Below are 25,344 nucleotides of genomic sequence, written 5' to 3' on the forward strand. Positions count from 1 at the left end.
TTATTAGTGTTGAAGGTGAAGCACACAGTGCTGGAGGTGGAGTCTGAAAATTGGGAGGAGCTTCTCAAAGGTTCACAGAGGAACCAACCATCCTGCAACCTTAAGCCACAGCAGAATGTACTTAAGACACACTGCTGTAAGTCAAGAGATAATAACTGCTGGCTTGACATCTCACAAGACCCTTGTGATTTAAGACATCTAGCAGTATCTTAAACTTTCACCTCTCGTACTTTAGGTTAACAGCCGGTTGACCGCTTCAGACATCCAGTAACAGGTGCATAATGATCTCATTTTACAGTACATGCATTGACCTGTGCTTGCAGTTTACAGTAATTACCCAAGTACTGCATAATATAAGCTAACTACATGGGTTATGTTTAGGGGCAGGTTCAAAGTTAAGTCCCAAGTATGTACATACGCAACACGATTGTAAAATAAAGCGATCGCAATTTTTAATTATGCAAACCGAACAAAATGATCATGCCAAGAAAACAAACAATGACTATTTCAATGACTGTTTCTGTCTTTCAACTTTAACTCAATACAAATCTGCTTGCCGGTTAATAATAAACACTTGTCTTGTGACTGGCATCGTTTTGCTCTCAGTTGGCCATGTAACTTAAGTAGTATGTATATGGCTCGCAAGGGTGCCAACATGTGCCGCTTGATGTTTATTTATGCGCTTGGAGACCTTTGCAAACGAGGCATCCGCTTTATGTGTTCTCAATGTCCGTCATCAGTTGCTCCCGTTTCGTCAGAGGCGCAGTAGGAATTTCACAGGGTTATCTTTGTACTCAAGGACAATGGGAAGGAAACAATGTGGAACAAGAGGATGACTGACAGTCTGCTACAGACCTCCATATGTTTCAGTGCAAACAATGCAAGTTGATGTTGCACTGTGGACATAGCAAAAAAGAGCTGATGATAGAGTTCAGTAGTTTCAGGTTAAATAATGAACATTAAAAGTAACACGATTAGCATGAAGTGACGGCATTAGAATATCGGTAGCTCAAATTCAGTAAATTGTTAACTAAAAATGATAAATCTCACCCTCAAAAGGTTCAAACTTAAACAATTTCCTCTTTAAATTCCCTCTTTAAATGTAAATTACATTTTTAAAATTAAAAATCTTTTTTCGCCATCTTCAAGAACCGACTAAAAACTGAAAGATCTTTTCCATCTTTATTTGATCCTGTAACTCTAGCACTTCCTATTCTATTTTAATTCTACTTTATATATATTTTTATTTTAAAAAACCCACTAGCATTCTAGTTTTTCTTATTCTTTCTACTTTTGTGTCTTTCTTTGTGTGAGTGTGTGTGTGTGTATAATATGTATGTATACACACACACACACACACACACACACTTAGCCATTGCAGATGCTTTTATCAAAAGTTACTAACAATTGGGGAAACATAAAGCGATTCTTCTTGAAGAGGCAAACAGACACAGGAAGTGCTTGTTATATCAAGTTTTATACATAGGCCAAGCTAGAAAAAAAAGGAATAAATAAAGTAATTTTTTTATGATGAAGCCAAGTAGTTTCAAAAGAGATGAGTTTTCCCTGTCGCTTGAAAATGCTCAGGGATTCAGCATTCCGGACAGGGGTGGGAAGATCATTCCGTGAGCCAGGGACACAGGGACATTGGACTGCCGAGACTTGTTATTTGCACTTATATATTGTTGCTCTTTTGTTAGGTTTGACTGCTCTTTTTGACCTCATTTGTAGGTCGCTTTGGATAAAAGCGTCTGCTAAAATGACTAAAGGTAATATAAATGTAAATGCATTTAAAAAATGTCCCTATGTTTTTGTCCATACAATGAAGGTCTTCTAAATATGTTCTTTTTCCACAGTGGGACAAAATGTTTTCAGAGTGGAATGAAGTGAAGGCTAAGTGATCACAGAATTTGTATTTTTGTTTCTTTGTTTTTGCCAGTGGAGAGCCATTTAAGCAATCAGGAGTGAACAGATGTGTTTGGTGTTGGATGCTGTAGAGTGAAATTTGACTGAAGATGCAGAAGCTTTACATATTTGGGTCTTCATATCTGAACACTGAAACTGCACAAATACAGTGTGAAAATAATGCCCCTTTATGATAGGTTGATGCTGTCTAATATGTTCTAGTAACTTGTAAAAATGTCTGCAAAATTGGACAAAGTGGACACTGCTCCTGTCATTGAGGAGATGTTGTGCATACATTAATTTACTCAGGCAGTGACATCGGTATGCTGTGTCCATTTATGTAGACATACACATGGATGCTCGTATCAGAGATCACGCAAGCTGATCTTTTCAATCATTTAGAAGCACCCAACAAGAATTTCACAGGTTATCTTTGTCCTCAAGTGTGAAGGCAAAGGAACAATGACGTGTCAGCGATGAGGCCGGATTGAAGCGACTGCACCAGCTGGAAACTGACCTTGCCTTTACAGACAAAATTAAAAGCATCTATGATGGACAGAGTGAAATGATACTCGGCTTGTCCTTGAGTAAGGTATAGATCAGTCGATACAAACAATGAGATGCGTTCTTTTTTGAGCAAACACCTGCCAACTGATGTAAAAACCATTCGCTTTTTTCCATTACAGTGGCTTGTGCATAGGCGCAATGGTAAAAGTCATAACTGCAAAAATTATTTTCTTAGTATTTTTGTCTTGTTTTCCCAAGTGTAAATATCTAAACATTCTTGAATCAAGATGCATTTACTTGAGAAATAAGGGAAAATCATGTGTAAGTTTTTCCCTAAAACAAGAAAAAATGTCTACCAATGGGGTAAGAAAAATAATCTTAATTAAAAAAAAAAAAAAAAAGAAATTCTCTTGCAAAATTCACAGATATTTTTTCTAATTTTAAGCCAAGACTCAACCCAATATCTTATTTCATTATGCGTCTCAAGTAAATGTATCTTGATTTAAGAATGTTTAGATGTCTGTGATGGAAAACAAGACCGAAATCCTAAGAAAATAATTTATTTTGCAGCGAGCAGAAACTTTCTAGTTTACTTTATATTCCACAATTTGTGCCACAGACAAGACATTGCATTTAAAATGTAAATTAGTCAAATTAAAGTACATTTGATGACCAAGTATACTGTTCCTTGCTGGCATGAATTACACCCTATACAAAAAAACAAAAAACGTGCCCCTTCCTCCAGCAGACACCCAACCCATCCATATCCTAACCGAACTGAGACACTGACATGCTTCAGAAAATTCCTGCAACCATATTTAGAGGACCTCTAACAGTATAAAAAGGGGTGGAGAGTCAATGGCTCCAGACAAGTTTTCTATTGTACATCAAATAGTAAGCAATCAAGGACGCCACAGACTTCACGAAAGCCTGGTCTTATTAACAATTCCTTCAGGCATGCGAGACATCGTTCAGGATGCACTTTTGCTCATTATTGACTATTGTGTAGCAGACAGGAGACAAGTGTTTGATGTTAAGTAAGTAATTCTGCTTTATATATGCTTTTGTATGTCCCATTGCCATATACACTGGCACACATTATTTTGAAAAAAAATTTAAATGTCTGAATGTTGCAATAGATTTAGCATTTGTATCTCTGTATCACAGGATCTTTTCTCTTCACTCATGTGTGTGTGTGTTTGAATGAGCTTTTGTTTTGGTGATTTTTAATGGATATATGAAGTCAGTTCTCTCTTTACACAGGTGTTCAGAATCTAATTAACTATCAACGTTTCCAAATGGACTCCTATATGTAATATCTCTTGTGTATGAACTTGTATGCAGGCTGAAATATGGGGGATGCTGCTATGGAGGAGTTTGGAGCTGCAAAATAATATGCATGGACCCTGTTTTGACTGTCAGAAATCTTGTGTTTCCACAGACGGTAACTGTGAAGGAGGCTGATGTTCATCCACATCCCCGGGCTGGGCCTCAGGCCTGTTTTAGGCTTCTCTGGATCATTTGGATACCATGAAGAGATAAAACAAGGACCTACAAGGTGCCCTTGAATGATCAGTCATTTGAGCATTCACGTATCACAACATTTTCTATGCATTAACTATTATTATATTTCCTAAAAAATAGAGGAGATTGCGTCATCCTCCGACAGGGTTGATGAGGAAGTTAAGATCCTGAGGACCGGACTGGAGTTCAATCAGATCAAAGCTGATATTGAACGTAAGCTGGCTGAGAAAGATGAAGAGATGGAGCAGTCCAAGAGGAACCAGCAGAGAATGGTTGATAACCCTTCAGAGCTCACTGGAATCAGAGACTCGCAGCAGGAATGAAGCTCTCAGATTGAAGAAGAAGATGGAGGGAGACCTCAATGAGATGGAGATTCAGCTCAGCCAGGCTAACAGCCCAGAAGCAACGTGCGTAAATATGAAAGACGCATTATGGAGCTCAGGTAGGTACCAGGTAACTTTCTCTCATATGCAGTAAATTTCTCAAATTCATTACATTTATATCATTTCCATTACCAGAATCCCATTGTACCCTTTGTTTGCAGATTGAGTAGGATTGCAAAAATATGGCACGTCTTCAGGACCTTGTGGACAAACTCCAGCTGAAGGTCAAGTCTTTCAAGACAGCTGCTGACAAGGCTGTATGTTTTATACTTTTTTTTTCGAAACTTTCCTAAACTTAATTTTGATAAATGGTAATTTGGGAATTCAAAACATGGCCAATCCCTTACAGATCAAGATTTATTGTTGTTTAGGAGGAGCAGGGTATTTCTAGTCTGGACAAGTAACTTAAGATTCAGCATGAGCTGGATGAAGCAGAAGAGAGAGCTGATATTGATCTCAGGTCGACAAGATGAGAGTCAAGAGCCGTGATTAAGGATCCAAGGTAACTGACCTCAGTCAATATTCAGTTATCATCAATGAGCTCAAAATTTGGATTACTTTGATTCTGAAGTTATTGTGATCAAATGGAAAAATAGCTTGACTGATGAAAATAGTTGACATCAATTTGATGAGATTTATTACTCAAAACCACACTGGTTCTTTAACGCATCCTCAGTGTATGAAGTGGTGCACATGTGCATTTAGAAGATAACTCTTTAACACTTGCCTCACCAAAGTTATAGAGAAGCAACTACATAAACAAAATGTGCTTTTTAGAGCTGATGCATAACTAAACAGTAGAGATGCACCGATTGACTGGCCAGGGACCAAAATTAGCTGATGTCCTGTCTGATGTAGTTTTGACGTTACAGCTACGCTAACATCAGTGTGTAAAGATGTCGTCGGCATTGAAGTTATTCACTGTGAGCGACACAAAGTTCGCAATTTCTAATATGTATAGGGCCAAAGTAAACCATGGGGGAACCACAGGGCTCGATTAACTTGTCTGGGAAAAGTGGATTTTTTAAAGGCAAGTGAGAGAGATTTTTACCCGACTGAAACTTGGCCACCAAAAACAGCACTCACAGTTATAGGTACATGCATAAAAAAATAAGATAAGAAATTTATAATATATGATAAGAAACATCACACGACCAAATGTTTCCCCGAATATTAGCATGATTGCAATGTGACACTGATTTTATATATAATTAAATATTATAATAATTATTATTAATAATAATAATTATAATAATTATTATAATATTATATAATAGTAGTTCAATAAACAAGATGTTAAAATTAAGTGACTACACAATATTTACTATTTTTGCTCGATTTCGCAAATGAAAATAGTTCCAATTAAAGCCACAGCAGAACTGTTGTGTCTCTCGGCAACACACAGCAGTTTCATTACCGAATTAATCATTTTTGAACAAATCGAGTAAGTCAATGACTCAATAACACATTCATAAAGACGTGTTACTGACTTAATAATGAATTAATTAAAATGACTAATTTCATTAAAACAGCCACTGCCACCTCCTAGTGATTTGGCTTTATATTTAAAAGTATCATTGCATTTTCCCACCATTTCTTATTTGTATGTTCAAAAAAATATTTTAAATAATTTAAGCATTTGCAATTTTCCTGTGTAAATGCATTTATGGCACTTCAGCTTCATCAAAGTCTGTGTAAACGCATCTAATGCCACTTCAGATGCAGCTTCTGTGTGTCCTGCAGTGGAAAGATGGAAAGAAGATGGAAAGATGGTAACAACTCTACAGTTTTTTATTATTCTGACTGAATTACATGAAACAATGCAAAACGTTGATGTGAAAGATGACATTCAATAAAGTTAGGGGGGAAAAATACCATTTACAAACCTAGTGGGAAATTATATTGTTATATACAAGCAACTCATTTTCAGTTAATTGTTATTTCTACATCTTTCCAGTCACAGAGCACTTTATTTTGAGAGTTGTTTAAGTGAGCGAACATCTGTAACTTAGTTCAGATTGGGGGAATTGTGATGTTTCATGATAATTTAAAATGTAAATTACTTATTATTATTATTTGTAATTTTTTTGTATATGCCGTCAATTATAGTTCTTAGAAAGAATCTTAGAAAATCAGTTTCGCTAGGACACACTTGTAATCGGTGCATCTCTAGTAAACAAAGTCTAATGAAAAATACATACTTTTTTTTGTCCAGCAGAAAAACGAAAACAAGGAAGTACCGTCTACCCATTATCCTTTTCATGTCTCTTTGTCCCACAGAAAGGGCATAATGAAGAGTGAAGCTCTCACATGGATCTTTCTGAAAGGGTTGTTTAGTGTGCCAGTGATTTAATTATCTGTAGTTCTGTAGAATAAAACGAATGCAAGTAAATCCCTGCTTTTTTGCTATTGATGTTGCCATTGCATTCACCTTCAATACACTGGGGTGAGATTATACTACGGTAGAGGAGCCAATTATTCACAATTTTAGACATATTATCAATTAAAGAAAATGCTTGAAACTCAAGGATATAAAATAATAAACCAAGCATATTAAACAGCTTGAACAAAAGGAGAAGCTTTGTTATATTACAATAGAAAACATGCTTTTTACAACAAAAAAAAAAAATTCTAAATTGATACATTTTTCTTCTGAATCAGTTTTTTTTTTTTTTACTTTTTAAAACAATATATAAAGTATGACAAAAGGCACAAGAGAATGTTCTTCCATTTAGTCTTATTGTTCTGTTCTGGCTACATTTATTGATTAAATTATTGATTTGAAAGCACTGAATGAAAGATAGATTGAAAAATTAAAAGGGAAAGCATACATTCCAATTGGAAGAACACACCATTCCTCATCTGGACTCATTAGTATGTGTACATTATGTGTGTGTTAACACATTTTTTTATTAAAAAGCTCGACAATGCAAAACCTAACACGTCTTACCTTTAAACAGAAGAGCTCTGAGGTTCCTTGAGTCCTTGCATCTGAAAAATGCAAAGCCTTGAGACACACTTTTAATTACCAAATTCATCTTATTTAGTTCAAAACTGTGTGTGTGTGTGTGCTGGAAAATGTAGATGTAATTCAAGGTGATGAGCAGGTTAATGATAAGCAGATGATTGAAGGTGGAGTCAACCCTGAACAGCTGAGAATGGAGACGTGAAGGGGAGGAAACCAACTATGCTCTCCCTTTAATTGATACCATATTGGATGAATGTTATTTTAAGGATTCAATGAAACTGAAACTTTACAGTTTTCCTTTACATTTGAGGACAAATGGTTTGTGAATATGTGGACAATTTGAATTTTCATAATTTTAATTGGTAATATTTCCTAGTAGCATTAAGAAAGAGAGAGAGAAAAAAAACTGACGTAACAAAAGATATTTAATCTGTATAAAAGAAAGCTAATAATAAAATCCATGTTGTGACCAGCAGCACATTGTTCTCCCTCTGTTTGGACATGTAACTTCAGTAGGCAATGCAGCCAACAAGTGTGCCAACATCTAAAACTAGATGCTCTCATTTATGTGCATGGAGCCCTTTAGAAAAACAGCACCTGCTTCACCCCAGATCTCAACATGTGAGGCGAGCTGTCCTCAATAGGCCAGAAGCACTCAGGAAGAATTTCACACTGTTATCTTTATACTCAAGGGCAAACGGAAAGTAAAATAAGTGTTGTAGAAGCTGAGGTAAAGGTATATCTTGTTGTTTGATTGGCGCCAACAGGTTAATCGTCCAAAGGTCAAATCCACTTCATGATTGACTTTATATGTTTTCTTAATTTCTCCTGGGTATTTATGCTTTTGAACACATTTAGTTAGTTAATATCCAATAATAGCTGTTTTATTTATTTTTTTAAGTCTCTGCATTTCATAAGCCTAATAATAATAACGCTCAAGTGTGACCATTTGTGTCCCTGGAGCACAAAATCAGTCTTAAGTTTCTTGTTTTTTTTTTTTAGCCAAATAGCCAAATATTTTATGGGTCAAAATTAAGAATTTTTCTTTTATGCCAAAAATCATTAGGATATTAAGTAAAGGTCATATCCCATGAAGATATTTAGTAAATTTTCTACCGAAAAAAATATATCAAAACTTATTTTTTGATTAAAAATATGCATTGCTAAGAACTTCATTTGGACAACTCTTCTCAGTATTTAGATTTTTTTTTTGCACCTTCAGATTCCAGATTTTTAAATCGTTGTATCTCTGCCAAATATTGTCTGATCCTAACAAATCATTCGTCAATGGAAAGCTTATATGATGTATACATATCAATTTCAAAATTGACACTTAAGACTGGTTTTCCTTAAGGAATCTCACAGGGAAATATTAGGAAGTGTCTTAAGTGGGTTGTATAATTAACACCCTTCAGACTATTATACACTATGGCAGCAGGTGTGAGGTGGCGAGTTATTAACACTCAACACACACTTCTCAATCCTCCTTGTTAGTCTGAGCGTCTTGACCCAACTTGTCAACTTGGAGGTCTTAAGGTTACAATAGCGCATGGCTGTCAGTCCTGCAATTTGATGCTGCTTATCAGTATCAAGTGTTCAGTTGTACAAGATAATTTTACAGTTCCCAAACCAGAATACATGTTTGTACCTGATATGAAATTATTTTAGTATGAACAGAATCCCTGCTAATCAGGTGAGGCCTCTAGCGGGGTCTATAGAATTATACAACTGGCTTATATAATTTCTCTAAAGAAGACAAAATAAAATAAAATATGCCATTTGGAGACAGATACCCATTGGTTTTCCATATAAATATGTCAGATGCATTTTATTATTACAAGTTTCTGACAATTTAACCTATATTTTGACCTTTTTATAAAGGTATCAAACACGCTTTCACTGCATGTTATATACATTTCATAAACCATTAACTGAGCTTTACCAATAAAGTATTAAGGTGGACTTTTTACAGGATCATTTGCACCAAATTTACGCTCCAACTCTGAAGTTTTCAGAGAAAGACTTCTGTTATTTTTAATGTGTTTCTGGTTTACAGACATTCAGTGGGCGAGTAAAATTATGTCTGGTTTATATGTTAATATATATGAATGTTTCTTTAACTCAATAACCATTATTAACCTGACATGAGTGACATATAATACCACATTAAAAAGCCCCCCCACTTTTCCCCAACATACCCAACCCAACCCATCCTTCCTAACCAAACAGAGCGAGCCAAAAACTTTGTATGATGCCAACAACCATATTTAGAGGAACAATTGCATTATAAAAGGAGGCATGACATGTTTAACAATCGTCACTTGTATCTTTCCTTGAGTGTGGTAAGTTGAGATGAGCTGTGATTTCTATTAGAAATTATCTTGTTGAGTTGTAGTGAGTGGACATAGTCTCAAAGACTTTACGAAAGAAAGGAGGAATTGCATTGCCTTGTACTATTGTTTCTTATCTGAAGTGATTTGAGTATTTGGTAGGACAATGGTTACATGTTCTTTCTTTTGTGTGGATCTAGAGCACTGAACCATCCGTCTCTGAAGAACAGTACTTCAAAAGTAAGTGGATTTTAGTCATACTTAACAAGATAATGTTCATTCACTTAATACATTTGACATAATTTGAAAACTGAATGCATACTGGTCATGTCACTTTATTAGCTACGATTATGCCTAATAAAGTTTACTTGGAAACCAACAGATCGGTGAAAGATGGGAGATGCCCAGATGGCAGAGTTTGGAGCTGCTGCTCCGTTCCTCAGGAAGTCAGACATAGAGCGTCTGGAGGCCCAAACTCGCCCCTTTGACATGAAGAAAGCTTGTTTCGTTCCTGATGCTGAAGAGGAGTATGTGAAAGCAACTATTATTAGTCGAGATGGTGATAAAGTCACCTGTGAGAATTCAAAGGGAACGGTGAGTTTTAATAAGCTTTAGCAGTGGCATTGTAAATAATCAGATGCATTGTAAATAATGTTGTAACTTTTTTATTATATATATATTATTTTTGGTAAGAGGACAATATTTCGCTGAGATACAACTATTTGAAAATCTGGAATCTGAGGGAGCAAAAAAAATCGAAATATTGAGAAAATCATCTTTAAAGTTGTTCAAATGAATGCTTAGCAATGCATATTACTAATCAAATATTACGTATTACGAAATTTACAAAATATCTTCATGGAACATGATCTTTACTTAATATCCTAATGATTATTGGCATAAAAGAAAATTAGATAATTTTGACCCGTCCAATGATTTTCTTTTTGGTTATTGCTAAAAAAAATATACTCCAGCGATTTAGGTATGGTTTTGTGGTCCATATATATATATATATATATATACATACACAGTCAAATCTAAATTTATTCAGACACCTTCAATATTTCGCGCATTATCACAATTTATTTGCTATGGTTTAGAAAATGGTAATAAAATGTGGCGAACTCAGAGTTAAACTGTTCTAGAACAAATTAATCTTGATAATGTCAGATAAAACTTAGGCAAAACATGGTCAGGTCAATGTGTCTGAATCATTTTTGGTCCAAACTTTTTAGCAATTTTACTGGTAGTCCACTTTATGAAGAATTTATGGGTTTAAAATATCACAGGTTACTTTATTTTGCTATTGTTACTAACATAAGTGAACTATAGTGTATTGCATCCACTAATAAAAATATCAGTTTGGTATATATAAGTAATAATACATACATTTTCTAAAATCATCTTTTTCTTGAGTTAGTTTTTTATTCAAATTAAGCCACCATCTAATGAACTCTAATTATGTAGCTATTATTCTCATTTGTAAGTTGCTATGGATAAAACTACATGCTAAATATAACATAAATGAAAGCAATCCAAATTGGTGTGCTAAAGAAAAAAAACTGTACTGACACTGGTTGAAATCTCATGTTCCCACAGACTTTAACTGTGAAAGAAGTGGATGTTCATCCTCAGAACCCGCCAAAGTTTGATAAAATTGAGGACATGGCGATGTTCACCTTCCTGCATGAGCCTGCCGTGCTGTTTAACCTCAAAGAGCGTTACGCAGCCTGGATGATCTACGTGAGTGGCGTCTTAAAACACTCACAGATTCACTTTGTCACATATGAGCAGATCTGAAGCTGCTGTGAATCTCTTACAGACCTACTCTGGGCTCTTCTGTGTCACTGTGAACCCCTACAAGTGGCTCCCGGTGTACAACCAGGAAGTGGTCGTTGCCTACAGAGGAAAGAAGAGGAGTGAAGCTCCTCCTCACATCTTCTCCATCTCTGACAACGCCTACCAATACATGCTGTCAGGTGCGTCAACTTGACATATCCAGAATAGTTTACAAGGGCAAATTCCAAATAGTCTTTTTGCACCCTTGTCTTACACTTTTGGAGGTGCATTTTTGTCATAAGAATTTTAAGATATTCCTGTTGTAGCTGCCTAGCATTGTCATGGTTGAATTCCAATTGAAGATGAGGAAATTACATTGCCTTTTATTGTTCCCTTTTGCCAAATGCGTTTGAAATGGCTTCATTGTGACACACGAGTGCCCTCTAATGTCCCCACATCAATGCTCTCTACCGATTGGAATTTGCCCCAGTTGTACACACATACAGTATACTTCAATACTCTATAGAGATTTGCTGGAATAGGAAACCGATATTCAAGCTATCCATTTAGTAACAAAACATTCTATTTTGCAGACAGGGAAAACCAGTCAATTCTTATCACGTAAGACCATTTGCTTTTTATATAAATGCAAAATCTCAATAAGGCTGACAAGAGAAAGTATGTCTTCCCTGTCTAAGAGTGGTTTGTATTGACAGTGGAGAATCTGGTGCTGGAAAGACTGTGAACACCAAGAGAGTCATTCAGTACTTTGCCAGCATTGCTGCTAGTCCTTCAAAGAAGGAAACCACTGAAAAGAAGGTAAACTGAGAAGATATGAATTCAAAATAAAATTATTGTACTTCTATTTTGTTTGATTATCATTCACTGTGCACAAATTTCAAATGTTGTGCTTCCTAGGGAACTCTGGAGGATCAAATCATCCAGTGTAATCCTGCTCTCGAGGCCTTTGGTAATGCCAAGACCATCAGAAATGACAACTCATCTAGATTTGTGAGTGAACACCACTTTAAGTTACAAAACATTTCATTTTATTTTTCCACTGTATTAAAAACCAATATCCCTTTCGAACAGGGCAAGTTTATCCGGATCCACTTTGCTGCCAGTGGCAAACTAGCATCTGCTGATATTGAGACTTGTAAGAAAGATCTTTGATTATTTTTTGGCTTTTCTTTTATGACTCCTACTTTGTGATATGTGTGTATACACACTTTAGGGATAAAGCATATTCTAAAGACACTTTACACCCAGAAGTGAGCTGTATAGGGTATCTAGAAATGTCTTCATTTGTAAAAAAAAATAAAAATTTGTTTCTACAACTTTAGAATTCTTGTAGAATTCTACAACTCTACAAATGCAGAAAGTTTTCTGGTAGTTAGCTGAAAGATGATTAATATTAATAATAATCTTTTATTTATTAGGGCTGTCAAGCAATAAATATTTTTAATCTTATTAATTACACAATGTAGTGATTAATTAATCAAATTATATTTTAAGTCATTAAATGAGAAAAGCATTAAACAGACATTAGAAAAAGCCGCTTTAGAAAGATATATTTTATAATGTATTATATATAATAAAGTATAATGTTGACTTTCTTCTGTGGAATACAAAATAAGATAATTTGAGCAATGTCTCAGTATTTCATTTTTTTTTTCGTACAATGGAAGTCAATGGTAACCAAAATAGTTTGGTTGCCAACATTCTTCAAAATAACTTATGTTCCGTGAAAGAAAGAAAGTCAAACAGGTTTGAAATTACTTGACGATGAGGATTTTTTATTTATTTTATTATTACATTTTTGGGTGAACTTTAATGTTTTGGTATTATTATTAATATGGAAATATATATTAATATATTATTATTATTATTATTATTGTTAAATGATAGTCTAAATAAGAAACTAAAACTTCTAGCAGGAGGCGGTAAATGGCTCAATGAGTCTGAGTCATTTATTCATTAAATTTGTTCAAACAGCTGATTTATTCAGAAACGAATATAAAAGTGTGTTTTTGTGTGTGTGTGTGTGTGTGTATTAGAAATCTACAATGCTTATTTAGTAAATTCTAAATTCTATGACCAGATCTTCTGGAGAAGTCTCGTGTGACTTTCCAGCTCAAGGCTGAAAGAGACTACCACATCTTCTACCAGATCCTGTCTCAGAAGAAACCAGAACTATTAGGTGGGCAAAAAATATATTAAAATTAAACAGCTATAATTTTGTTAATTAACATTTACAACAAAAATGGGTAACACTTTATTTTAAGTTTGCCTTGTTATATATGCACTTACTCTTATAATAACAATTACATGCAAGTAACGTTAAACCAAACCGTAATCCTAACCCTAACGATGTAGTAAACGTAGATGTATTTAATTAATATTACTCAGTACTTATATGTATAATTACAGTACACAGAACAAAGAAGCCTTAAAATAAGAGCAACCCAAAAATTTATTAAAACGTAATGTCTAAATGTTTTGTGTCTTTCCTCTCAGAGATGCTGCTGATCACAGCAAACCCTTATGATTACTCCTTCATCTCTCAAGGAGAGACACAGGTGGCCTCTATTGATGATGCTGATGAGCTGATGGCTACAGATGTGCGTTATCTGAAATATTTATGAAATCCTTTTAATAAATATTGACATTATCTTCTTAAGATGAGGCATTTATCATGTGCATAAATCATTAAAAAATGACTGTAGGAAGCGTTTGATGTGTTGGGCTTCACCCAAGAGGAGAAGAACAGCATCTACAAGCTGACTGGTGCAATCATGCACTACGGAAACATGAGGTTCAAGCAGAAGCAACGAGAGGAACAGGCAGAGGCTGATGGGACTGAGGGTCAGTATCAGGATAAAATGCTGACAGAATGTATGCATAGATTCATGACAGTTAACGTTGTATTTTTATTGACGACAGATGCTGATAAGTCAGCTTATCTGATGGGCCTGAACTCTGCTGATCTCATTAAGGCTCTGTGCCACCCGAGAGTCAAAGTAGGGAATGAGTGGGTCACCAAGGGACAGAATGTCCAGCAGGTGGAGACTACTTTGTGATATCTTTTACATACTGTTGACAAAACAACCAAATGTCTATGCAGTGAGACTTAGTCTTAATTTACTCAACTTATCCCACAAAAAGGTGTCCTATGCCATTGGTGCTCTGTCAAAATCAGTGTACGAGAAGATGTTCCTCTGGATGGTTGTGAGAATCAACCAATCCCTGGACACCAAACAGCCTCGTCAGTACTTCATTGGTGTGTTGGACATTGCTGGATTTGAGATCTTTGATGTAAGTATTTGATTTTGTTCCGTATTCGTAACTCTTCTGGATCTAGACACAATTCAGCTGTCACCAGTGAGTAAGGTTTCCGAGTTGCTCAAGGGGACTGTCCATGAGATGGCATTATTTAATTGCAGATGTAGTGTATGGCTATGTATGCCTTGAAAGTCCAGATTCACTGTTACATGATGATAAACAATGTATTCGATTGCGAAACAATTAACTGATATCCAAATTTAATAAGCGTACAATTGTAGATGATATAATTCTAATGCATAGTTACAAACCCATGAGCTTATTTGGCACAAGTATCTTTCCTGTCTTCAATTGAAGGAAGAATCAGGAAAGACAGTCTTTTTTTTATAGCCAAACTTTCGTTTATGTCAGCAAAATCCAAATTTGCTACTTGCTAATCACGGTTCATGCAAGGTAGTATTGGGGGGAGGAGATGCTCTTATAGAAAGTGTATTATTGGGCAAAGATTTGTACTGTACTTGTCTAAATAAAACTTGCCACGATTAATTTTGATCCATTAATCTAGATATGTTTCTTTTAAATTATGTATGTTCGATTAGGGTTAGGTTTTAAGTTCATTTAGTTATTTTTCAGAAGTACATTGGCAAAATGTATGGAAATACATTTTATAGATAAATTTGCATAAATTGTGGCATTCCTACATTACATAAAACAAAATAACAGTGTGCCACTCTGTGGCCACATGTTTTCTATCCATGTTAAAAAACGCTGTTAATTTGTTCTAGTTCAACACGTTTGAGCAGCTGTGCATCAACTTCACAAATGAGAAGTTGCAGCAGTTCTTCAACCATCACATGTTTGTGCTGGAGCAAGAGGAATACAAGAAGGAGGGTATTGAATGGGTGTTCATTGACTTTGGCATGGACTTGCAGGCTTGTATTGATCTTATTGAAAAGGTGAGTTTTTAAATGTGAGAGATATCAGGTATTGGATCAACAATGCTAATTTGAAACTCACTTTATCTATTGTTTGCTAGCCCATGGGTATCATGTCCATCCTTGAAGAGGAGTGCATGTTCCCCAAAGCCAGTGATGCAACATTCAAAGCTAAGCTTTATGACAACCACTTGGGCAAAAGTGCTAACTTCCAGAAGCCCAGGATTGTCAAGGGTAAACCAGAGGCACATTTCTCCCTGGTTCACTACGCTGGCACTGTTGACTACAACATCAATAACTGGCTGGTGAAGAACAAGGATCCTCTAAATGAGACGGTTGTTGGCCTGTATCAGAAATCCACAATGAAACTCCTTTCTATCCTATTTGCTAATTATGCTAGTGCTGACTCAGGTGAGTTGTGTTGTCAAAGGGGGAAAAATCATTGAGATAAATAAGATTTTAATGCAAGGTTCATTTAAAAAAATATATTTCAACAGCCGCAGAGGGAGGTGGTGGCAAAGCAAAGGAGAAGAAGAAAAAGGGTTCTTCTTTCCAGACAGTGTCTGCTCTTCATCGGGTAACATATAGAGTGTTTTTAACACAAAAAATGATTACTGTAAAATATAATGATTTGGCTGAATCTTTTTAAACAGCATGACAACCTAAAATACATGTTTACAATATGATTGATAATATCTACCAACAGGAGAACTTGAACAAGCTGATGACCAACTTGAGGTCAACTCACCCTCACTTTGTGCGCTGCATCATCCCCAATGAGACTAAGACTCCTGGGGCGATGGAGAATCCTCTGGTCATGCACCAGCTGCGCTGTAACGGTGTGCTGGAAGGCATCAGAATCTGCAGAAAGGGCTTCCCCAACAGGATCCTGTATGGAGATTTCAAGCAGAGGTACATTCACTTATGAAAACAAGCCACACTTGGGTCAAAAACTTACTGATCAAAAATGCAATGAGAGTCGACACATTTTCAAATGTGCAATATTTAATAATTCTCATCCAAAATGGTTTCTTATTTGGTTTGCCAAAAACAATTATTATCTGATTTATGGAATAACAGATATCGTATACTGAACCCTGCTGCCATCCCAGAGGGTCAATTCATTGACAGCAGAAAAGGAGCCGAGAAGTTATTGGGCTCTTTGGATATTGACCACAACCAGTACAAGTTTGGACATACTAAGGTACCCCCAAAGAAATGTCTAATTTACTTTATTATTTGAAAAAGAAAAAAACACTGGACAATTAAATAATGTGACATTGGCAGGCATATAAATCACTTTCATAATTTAAGGCATAAAATTAAGAGACTCTTTTTATTCCTCAAGGTGTTTTTCAAGGCTGGTCTCCTAGGTACTCTTGAAGAGATGCGAGATGACCGTCTTGCTCTCATCATCACAAATATTCAGGCCAGAGCTCGTGGTCTTCTCTCAAGAGTTGAGTTCCAGAAGATTGTTGAGCGCAGGTAAAGGTTTAGGCAATAATTACCAAAAGAATGCCACTGGTACACTTCATATGATGTATAAATCTAATTTCGTATCATACTGCAGAGATGCCTTGCTTGTGATCCAGTGGAATATCCGTGCCTTCATGGGTGTCAAGAATTGGCCCTGGATGAAGCTCTACTTCAAGATCAAGCCTCTTCTGAGGTCTGCTGAAGCAGAGAAAGAAATGGCCAACATGAAGGAAGAATTCCTGAAGTTGAAGGAGGCTTACGCCAAATCTGAAGCCCGCAGAAAGGAGCTTGAAGAAAAGATGGTTTCTCTTCTCCAAGAGAAGAATGACTTGCAACTTCAAGTCCAAACTGCAAGTTTATGATTTAATAATTATTAAAATGTATAATTACAATTTTGAGTTGCAAAGACATTAAAATTAATGCAAATAATTTTCTGTATCTGTAAACAGGAGCAAGATAATCTTTGCGATGCTGAGGAGAGATGTGAGGGTCTGATCAAGAACAAGATCCAGCTTGAGGCCAAAGCCAAAGAGCTGACTGAGAGACTGGAGGATGAGGAAGAAATGAATGCTGAACTGACCACCAAGAAACGAAAGTTGGAGGATGAATGTTCTGAGCTTAAGAAGGACATTGATGATCTTGAGCTCACTCTGGCCAAAGTGGAGAAAGAGAAACATGCCACTGAGAACAAGGTCAGTTTTCAAAACTGAACATGTCTGAAAAGATTGGATTGACTAGAATTCTCATGATACAATTACACAATTCTGCAGGTTAAAAACCTGACAGAAGAGATGGCAGCTTTGGATGAGATCATTGCTAAGCTGACCAAAGAGAAGAAAGCTCTGCAGGAGGCCCATCAGCAAACACTGGATGACCTCCAGAGTGAGGAAGACAAAGTCAATACACTCACCAAAGCCAAAGCCAAGCTGGAGCAACAAGTGGATGATGTGAGTAGTTTATTGATACTTCTGAAGTAAATGAACCATGAAACAAAAATGCTTAATACTTTTGTCCTTCCAGCTTGAGGGTTCCCTGGAACAGGAAAAGAAGCTTCGTATGGACCTGGAGAGGGCAAAGAGGAAGCTTGAGGGAGACTTAAAGTTGACCCAAGAGAGCGTGATGGACCTGGAAAATGACAAACAGCAACTGGAAGAGAGGATTAAAAAGTATGTTTTCCAGGGGGATAAATAATTTTACCATAATACTAATAACAATTTGAGTCCTTATTTAGATTTTTTTATTAAACATTTTCTGCAATACAGGAAAGACTTTGAGATCAGCCAGCTCAACAGCAAGATTGAAGATGAGCAGGTTATGGCAGCCCAACTCCAGAAGAAACTGAAGGAGCTGCAGGTGAAATTCATCATTCTTAAAAGATTACATAGTTAGCAAATTAGGAATTCTTGCTTTAACTTTGATTTTCCTTACTATACCAGGCTCGGATTGAAGAGCTGGAGGAAGAGCTGGAGGCTGAGAGAGCCGCTCGTGCCAAAATTGAGAAACAGAGAGCTGATCTTTCCAGAGAACTGGAGGAGATCAGTGAGAGGTTGGAGGAGGCTGGTGGAGCCACTGCTGCCCAGATTGAGATGAACAAGAAACGTGAAGCCGAGTTACAGAAGCTGCGCAGAGACCTCGAAGAGGCCACTCTGCAACACGAGGCTACCGCTGCTACACTGAGGAAGAAACATTCTGACAGTGTGGCCGATCTGGGAGAACAGATTGACAACCTTCAGAGAGTGAAGCAGAAGCTGGAGAAAGAGAAGAGTGAACTCAGACTGGAACTGGATGATGTGGTCTCCAACATGGAGCAGCTTGCCAAGGCCAAGGTGACGATTTCTTTCCATGTTTTCTTGTGTTATTAAGAATTATGCTTTATTCATCCACTGTGCTGCTTCAAATTTGTTCAATTTAATGTCCATACAGGCAAACTTGGAGAAAATGTGCAGGACCTTCGAGGACCAGATGTCAGAATATAGAACAAAATACGAAGAAGGACAACGTAGCATCAATGACTTTACCATGCAAAAAGCTAAATTGCAAACCGAAAATGGTATGTACTCCAACAGAATATCACTTTGTTTTTTTAGACATATTCCTAAGATAACACACTACTTTCTGTGATGTAATGGTTATACTTCTATCTAGGGGAGCTTTCTAGACAGCTGGAAGAGAAGGATTCCTTGGTCTCTCAGCTAACAAGAGGCAAGCAGTCCTACACTCAGCAGATTGAGGACCTCAAACGACAACTAGAGGAGGAAATTAAGGTATTTTACTTTTTCAAAGTATTACATGTACATTTAATAATTTATCCAAAGTGACATTCAAATGATGGCCAAAGAAGCCATCAAAACAACAAAAGAGCAACAATATAAGTGTTGTGACAAGTCCCGTTGTGACGGAAGGAGCACAAGACAGACACAGTGGGCATGGCGTCAGGCCTCGGAGAGGCTTTTATTAACAGAAAACCAAATAAAACATGAAATAAGAGTGGCCAAAGGAGGAGTGTGTCCAAAATAATGGGGAATCTGGTGTCCTCGTCGTGCTGCTGGGTTCGTGTGGATCGGGCAGTGTTCATGGAGGAAGGGTCCAGGTAAGTGGCGGAGTCCGGCAACCGCAGGCGCTGCCCTCTCCAGTCTGGGGTGCGAGGGGCGGCAGCTTCCTCGAGCGGCCGCATTACTCTCATTGGCCGCGGCGCTGGCAGGGGATGGACGGCCCGGCATCCTGGCCGGGTCCGGCAGCTCACGTCTCTAGTGGCGCGGGAGTCCCTCAATGCACCAAAAGACCGGTCTCTTCCCCGTGCATGCACACCGGTGTCCTTGTGGGTCCAGGAAGGGTGCTTTGAGGGACTCCCGCGCCACAAGAGACGTGAGCTACTGGACCCGCGATCTGGATGGGAACCGCACACATTTACACGGCCGACGGGCCAGGATGCCGGGCCGTCCATCCCCTGACAGCGCCGTGCAGCCAATGAGAGTGATGCGGCCGCTAGAGGAAGCCGCCGCCCCTCACGCCCCGGACCTAAGAGGGGAGTGCGTGCGGCCGCCGGACTCCGCCCCTTACCTGGACCCTTCCTCCATGAAAACTGCGCGACCCACACGAACCCCTGCAGCACGATGAAGACACCAGATTCCTCATTATTTTGGACACTCTCCCCCTTTGGCCACTCTGTTTTATTTGGTTTTCTGTTAATAAAATCCTCTCCGAGGCCTGACGGCATGCCCACTTTGTCTGTCTTGTGCTCCTTCCAACAAAATCCCGTATAGTCTAATGCACAGTACAAGTAGCAAGGTTTTTTTCTTATTTTTATAATATGTATACTATTAACTATAAATGTCCAATGTTCATAGGCTAAGAATGCCCTGGCCCATGCAGTTCAATCTGCTCGTCATGATTCTGATCTGCTGAGGGAACAGTACGAGGAGGAGCAGGAAGCAAAAGCTGAGCTGCAGCGTAGTATGTCCAAAGCAAACTCTGAGGTGGCTCAGTGGAGAACTAAGTATGAAACTGATGCCATCCAGAGGACTGAGGAGCTGGAGGATGCTAAGTATGAAACAAGAAATACAGTATTTCATAAAGTTCGACTTACCTATAAATATCTTGTTCCTATTGAATGACAAAATCCTAACAAAAAACGATTTGTTTATTCATAAAGGAAGAAACTGGCTCAGCGTCTGCAAGATGCAGAAGAAGCTGTGGAAGCAGTCAATGCTAAATGCTCCTCTCTGGAGAAGACCAAGCACAGGCTGCAGAATGAGATTGAAGATCTCATGGTGGATGTGGAGAGATCCAATGCAGCTGCCGCTGCTCTGGACAAGAAGCAAAGAAACTTTGACAAGGTAAAAAAAAAAACACACTTACTGTATATCCATTATCTTTCACGATTCATCAAGCTCCAATGGTAGCTAATCAAAGTCTCTGAAACTATCAAACAGGTCCTAGCTGAATGGAAGCAGAAATATGAGGAGTCTCAGAGTGAGCTGGAAAGCTCCCAGAAGGAAGCAAGATCTCTGAGCACTGAACTGTTCAAACTGAAGAACTCTTATGAGGAGTCTCTGGATCATTTGGAGACCATGAAGAGAGAGAACAAGAACCTCCAAGGTGCCCGTTGTTTATCTGTCTATAAGAATTCACATATCATGAAATGTAAATATTTATTTAGATTTTTTATGCATTAACCTATATTACATTTCCTTAAAAAAACAGAGGAGATTTCTGATCTCACTGAACAAATTGGGGAGAGTGGAAAGAACATTCATGAACTAGAGAAAATTCGTAAGCAGTTGGAGCAGGAAAAAGCTGAAATTCAAGCAGCTCTGGAGGAAGCTGAGGTATATCTAGATATCTAATTGTTGATATTTTTGTGTTTCCGGTATATTAATTAAAAAGAAAACAATAATGGGTATTCTAAGAGATGTGAACATGCTTTTTAATTAACTAAGTTAACTGATCTGTCAGGGCTCCCTGGAGCATGAAGAAGGAAAGATCCTTAGAGCTCAGCTGGAGTTCAATCAGATCAAAGCTGATATTGAACGTAAGCTGGCAGAGAAAGATGAAGAGATGGAACAGTCCAAGAGGAACCAGCAGAGAATGATTGATACCCTTCAGACCTCACTGGAATCAGAGACTCGCAGCAGGAATGAAGCTCTCAGATTGAAGAAGAAGATGGAGGGAGACCTCAATGAGATGGAGATTCAGCTCAGCCAGGCTAACAGACAGGCATCAGAAGCCCAGAAGCAACTCAAGGGTCTTCATGGACATCTTAAAGTATGCCAGAATTTTATTTTATTTTCTTTTTCAAAAAAATTGTAATTCAATACTGAAATCTTAAAGAACTGCAGCCTTTTCATTTATGAAAAAAAAAATACTTTACAGGATTCCCAACTGCAGCTGGATGACGCTCTGCGCAGTAATGATGATCTCAAAGAGAACATCGCCATTGTGGAGAGACGCAACAATTTGCTGCAGGCTGAACTGGATGAGCTGAGATCAATGGTGGAACAGACTGAGAGAGGAAGGAAACTGGCTGAGCAGGAACTGCTGGACGTCAGCGAGAGAGTTCAGCTCCTGCATTCTCAGGTATGAAACCTCTGTACTAGATAAACGGTACTAGTAAAACCCTCACAAGATTATCAAGAGACTACATGATGGTCAATATTGTCTATGTCTAGAACACCAGTCTGCTGAATCAGAAGAAGAAGCTGGAGGGAGATAATACTCAGCTTCAGACTGAGGTTGAGGAGGCAGTGCAGGAGTGCAGGAATGCTGAGGAAAAAGCCAAGAAGGCCATCACTGATGCTGCCATGATGGCAGAAGAGCTGAAGAAGGAACAGGACACCAGCGCTCATCTGGAGCGCATGAAGAAGAACATGGAGCAGACCATCAAGGACCTGCAGCACCGTCTGGATGAAGCTGAGCAGATCGCCATGAAGGGAGGCAAGAAGCAGGTCCAGAAACTGGAAGCCAGGGTTAGTTTATCAAACTCAGTTCTTTATGATACATTATCCTTTCGTACATCTTGTACGTTTGTTGCTATTCATGAATATATGTACCCAGAGCTTCAGAATTGGTCAGTTTGAAATCATTTTGTTTTTTTCTAGGTGAGAGAGCTGGAAAATGAGGTGGAGATAGAACAGAGAAAGGCGAGCGAGTCTGTGAAAGGAGTGCGTAAATATGAGAGACGCATCAAGGAGCTCACCTACCAGGTCACATTCTCTGACATATAACTGTATTTTTATTCATGCAAAGATTTAATGAAACAAAACAAATAGTGACAAAGTCATTTTATGCCTTATGACTAACATATACAGACTGAGGAGGACCGTAAGAATCTGGCTCGTCTTCAAGACCTCGTGGATAAACTCCAGCTGAAGGTCAAGTCCTACAAGAGAGCGGCTGAGGAGGCGGTATGTTAACGTTAATTTCAGTAACAATGTATGCATTTCTTGAAATCTAAAGATAATGATGCTTTTGTTAAAAAAAAAAAGAAAACTAAATAAATAAAAAATAGGGGTTTTAGAAGAATTTACTAAATTTGCATATTTGTCTTAATCTGTAGACTCAAAATATATCTACTCCACCAGCTGAGTCTGGCTCTTCAGTGTTTTTCCTTTCACTACCTAAACAGCTTGATGGAGTTTTCTTTCTAAGCCAATGTTACATTTAGCTTGTCCACTGTTAGATTTCATATTGCTTAGCATCAGTTTACCCAAAAATGTAAATTCTGTCATTAATTACTCAACTTCGTGTTATTCGAAACCCGTAAGACCTTCATTCATCTTCAGAACACAAATTAAGATAAGAAGCTACGAGAATACTTTTTGCGCAAAGAAAACTAAAATAACAACTTTATTCCACACTTTCATCTATACTGTATCACTTGTGGACGAAAATGTGGAATAAAGTCTTTATTTTAGTTTTCTTTGCCCAAAAAAGTATTCTCATAGTTTCGTAACTTTACAGTTGAACCACTGATTTCACACGGACTACTTTGTCGATCATCTTGGTAATTTTCTGGACCTCGAATGTGGTAGTTACCTTGCGGTCTATGGGAGGGTCAGAGAGCCATCAGAATTCAACAAAAATATCTTAAAATTGTGTTCCGAAGATGAACGAAGGTCTTATGGGTTTCGAACAACACGAGGGTAATTAATGACAGAATTTTCATTTTTGGGTAAACTAATCCTTTAAGCATGATTACCATGATTTTCTCGGTTTAATTAATTTGGACTGTGGTTACATTAAAATAAAACTGCCACTTGATTGCTTGAGAAAACGTCTCCATGTGTTTTCAGGAGGAGCAGGCCAATTCTAACCTGGGCAAGTTCCGTAAGATTCAGCATGAGCTGGATGAAGCAGAGGAGAGAGCTGATATTGCTGAATCTCAGGTCAACAAGCTGAGAGCCAAAAGCAGAGACACCAGCTCTAAGGTAAATGTTTGTTTTCTGCATACAAATGTTAGATGATTTGGCGGATGTGATGCATATGTCTTTTACTGAACGTAAACTCTACAGCAAACTACATGAACTATTTAACTGTCAACCACCTACACATAAATGTTTCAATAACTTTTGTAGAAAATAATATTCTTAAAACCTTGATAAGCAGAGCTAATTGCAACTCCATTGAGAAACATGTTAGTGCAATTACATTTTGAAAGGAGCCATTTAATGAATCCTAAACAACAATTTCCATGGGCAAAATTGATAAAATTTTCTAATAAGACTTTAGATTAATCTTACGTCTTTTTTCTCCCTTGAACAGAAAGGACATGATGAGGAATGAAGCTCTGCCATCTCTCAGAATATGTTGTGTATCTTTGAATCCATTAGTTTCTAGATCAGTAGAATAAAGCAAATCTGCAGATTAAACTTTTGCCACATTGTGTTATTCAAAACTAAATTGGCATCATCACATAACTAAGCCAAATCAAAGAGCCTAAATACTTGCTGAGACCTTTTTGTTCAGGCATTAGCTGATTACTACAAAATTCTAATTTTGTCAAGATATGGTGTTCTGGTTCATGTAGTCAATAATAATTGTCTGCAATATAATCCACATTTATGACAATAAAATCCACAATAACCGTGCGTTCACACTGCCGCTGAGAGGGTAAAAATTCACTCTGGACGCTTTGACAATAATGCTGTAGAAAGGATTAATGGATGCTCTGACGATTGAACACTAGGTCTTGTTTATTTAAAGGAGCTGCAAAGTTAAACAAGCATGTTGATCTGGTAAAGATTGACCACAAGTAACATACAAGTTAGCCTCATGAAATATTTTAAGAAAAGTAGAAAGTACTTAATTATAGTTACACGTTTACTAACGAAATAAACCAATAAAAGCCATTTGTGTGGTGTGTTTCTGTGTTCCTGGTTAAGTGCTAACTTGGTCTAATTTCAACATGCAGTTTATAGGAGACATTTACTAGCCTTGGTCTTCAATTAATATTAACATTCATTTTTGCACAGTCTACATTGAAAAAACTGTCCTGGTTGAAGTGTAGCCTAAATGCAACTGGTCAAATCGATGTTGTTTTGAGCAAATTAATTTGCTTTTGCATTGAAAAACAAACCTTCTAGCATGAAATGCTTGGGAACTAATGTGATCGGAACCAATGATTATAGGACTTTGTACTTCGGAATCCTCTTAAGCGGAGGACTTCTGCATTCCGATTGGTTGCCGCTCCAACTGCGTCATAGCTCATTACCATAAAGTTGACCTGACTTCAACTGTCCTCAACACCTTCACTGTCC

At 37.5% G+C, this 25,344-nt stretch overlaps 1 protein-coding gene across 1 annotated transcript; it reads left to right on the plus strand.

The window, feature by feature from the left end:
- Positions 1 to 3,311: 3,311 nt before the first annotated feature.
- LOC127946301 (myosin-7) lies at positions 3,312 to 24,456 on the plus strand. Its single transcript, XM_052542781.1, has 43 exons — positions 3,312 to 3,449; positions 3,854 to 3,970; positions 4,057 to 4,378; positions 4,481 to 4,576; positions 4,691 to 4,821; positions 9,818 to 9,857; positions 10,000 to 10,211; positions 11,217 to 11,360; positions 11,440 to 11,596; positions 11,990 to 12,017; positions 12,113 to 12,215; positions 12,315 to 12,407; positions 12,489 to 12,552; positions 13,498 to 13,596; positions 13,914 to 14,017; positions 14,123 to 14,261; positions 14,340 to 14,458; positions 14,562 to 14,711; positions 15,464 to 15,634; positions 15,715 to 16,024; positions 16,111 to 16,190; positions 16,320 to 16,525; positions 16,694 to 16,817; positions 16,962 to 17,098; positions 17,184 to 17,439; positions 17,539 to 17,781; positions 17,860 to 18,036; positions 18,110 to 18,255; positions 18,352 to 18,442; positions 18,526 to 18,915; positions 19,013 to 19,139; positions 19,235 to 19,353; positions 20,437 to 20,633; positions 20,742 to 20,925; positions 21,022 to 21,187; positions 21,293 to 21,417; positions 21,545 to 21,853; positions 21,962 to 22,165; positions 22,258 to 22,554; positions 22,687 to 22,791; positions 22,897 to 22,992; positions 23,881 to 24,015; positions 24,350 to 24,456. Exons 7-43 carry the CDS (start codon positions 10,011 to 10,013, stop codon positions 24,368 to 24,370), a joined length of 5,817 nt encoding a protein of 1,938 aa, XP_052398741.1. The 5' UTR covers positions 3,312 to 3,449; positions 3,854 to 3,970; positions 4,057 to 4,378; positions 4,481 to 4,576; positions 4,691 to 4,821; positions 9,818 to 9,857; positions 10,000 to 10,010; the 3' UTR covers positions 24,371 to 24,456.
- Positions 24,457 to 25,344: the final 888 nt, after the last annotated feature.

The sequence above is a fragment of the Carassius gibelio genome, chromosome A24 (assembly GCF_023724105.1).
Source record: "Carassius gibelio isolate Cgi1373 ecotype wild population from Czech Republic chromosome A24, carGib1.2-hapl.c, whole genome shotgun sequence".
Taxonomy (NCBI): Eukaryota; Metazoa; Chordata; class Actinopteri; order Cypriniformes; family Cyprinidae; genus Carassius; species Carassius gibelio.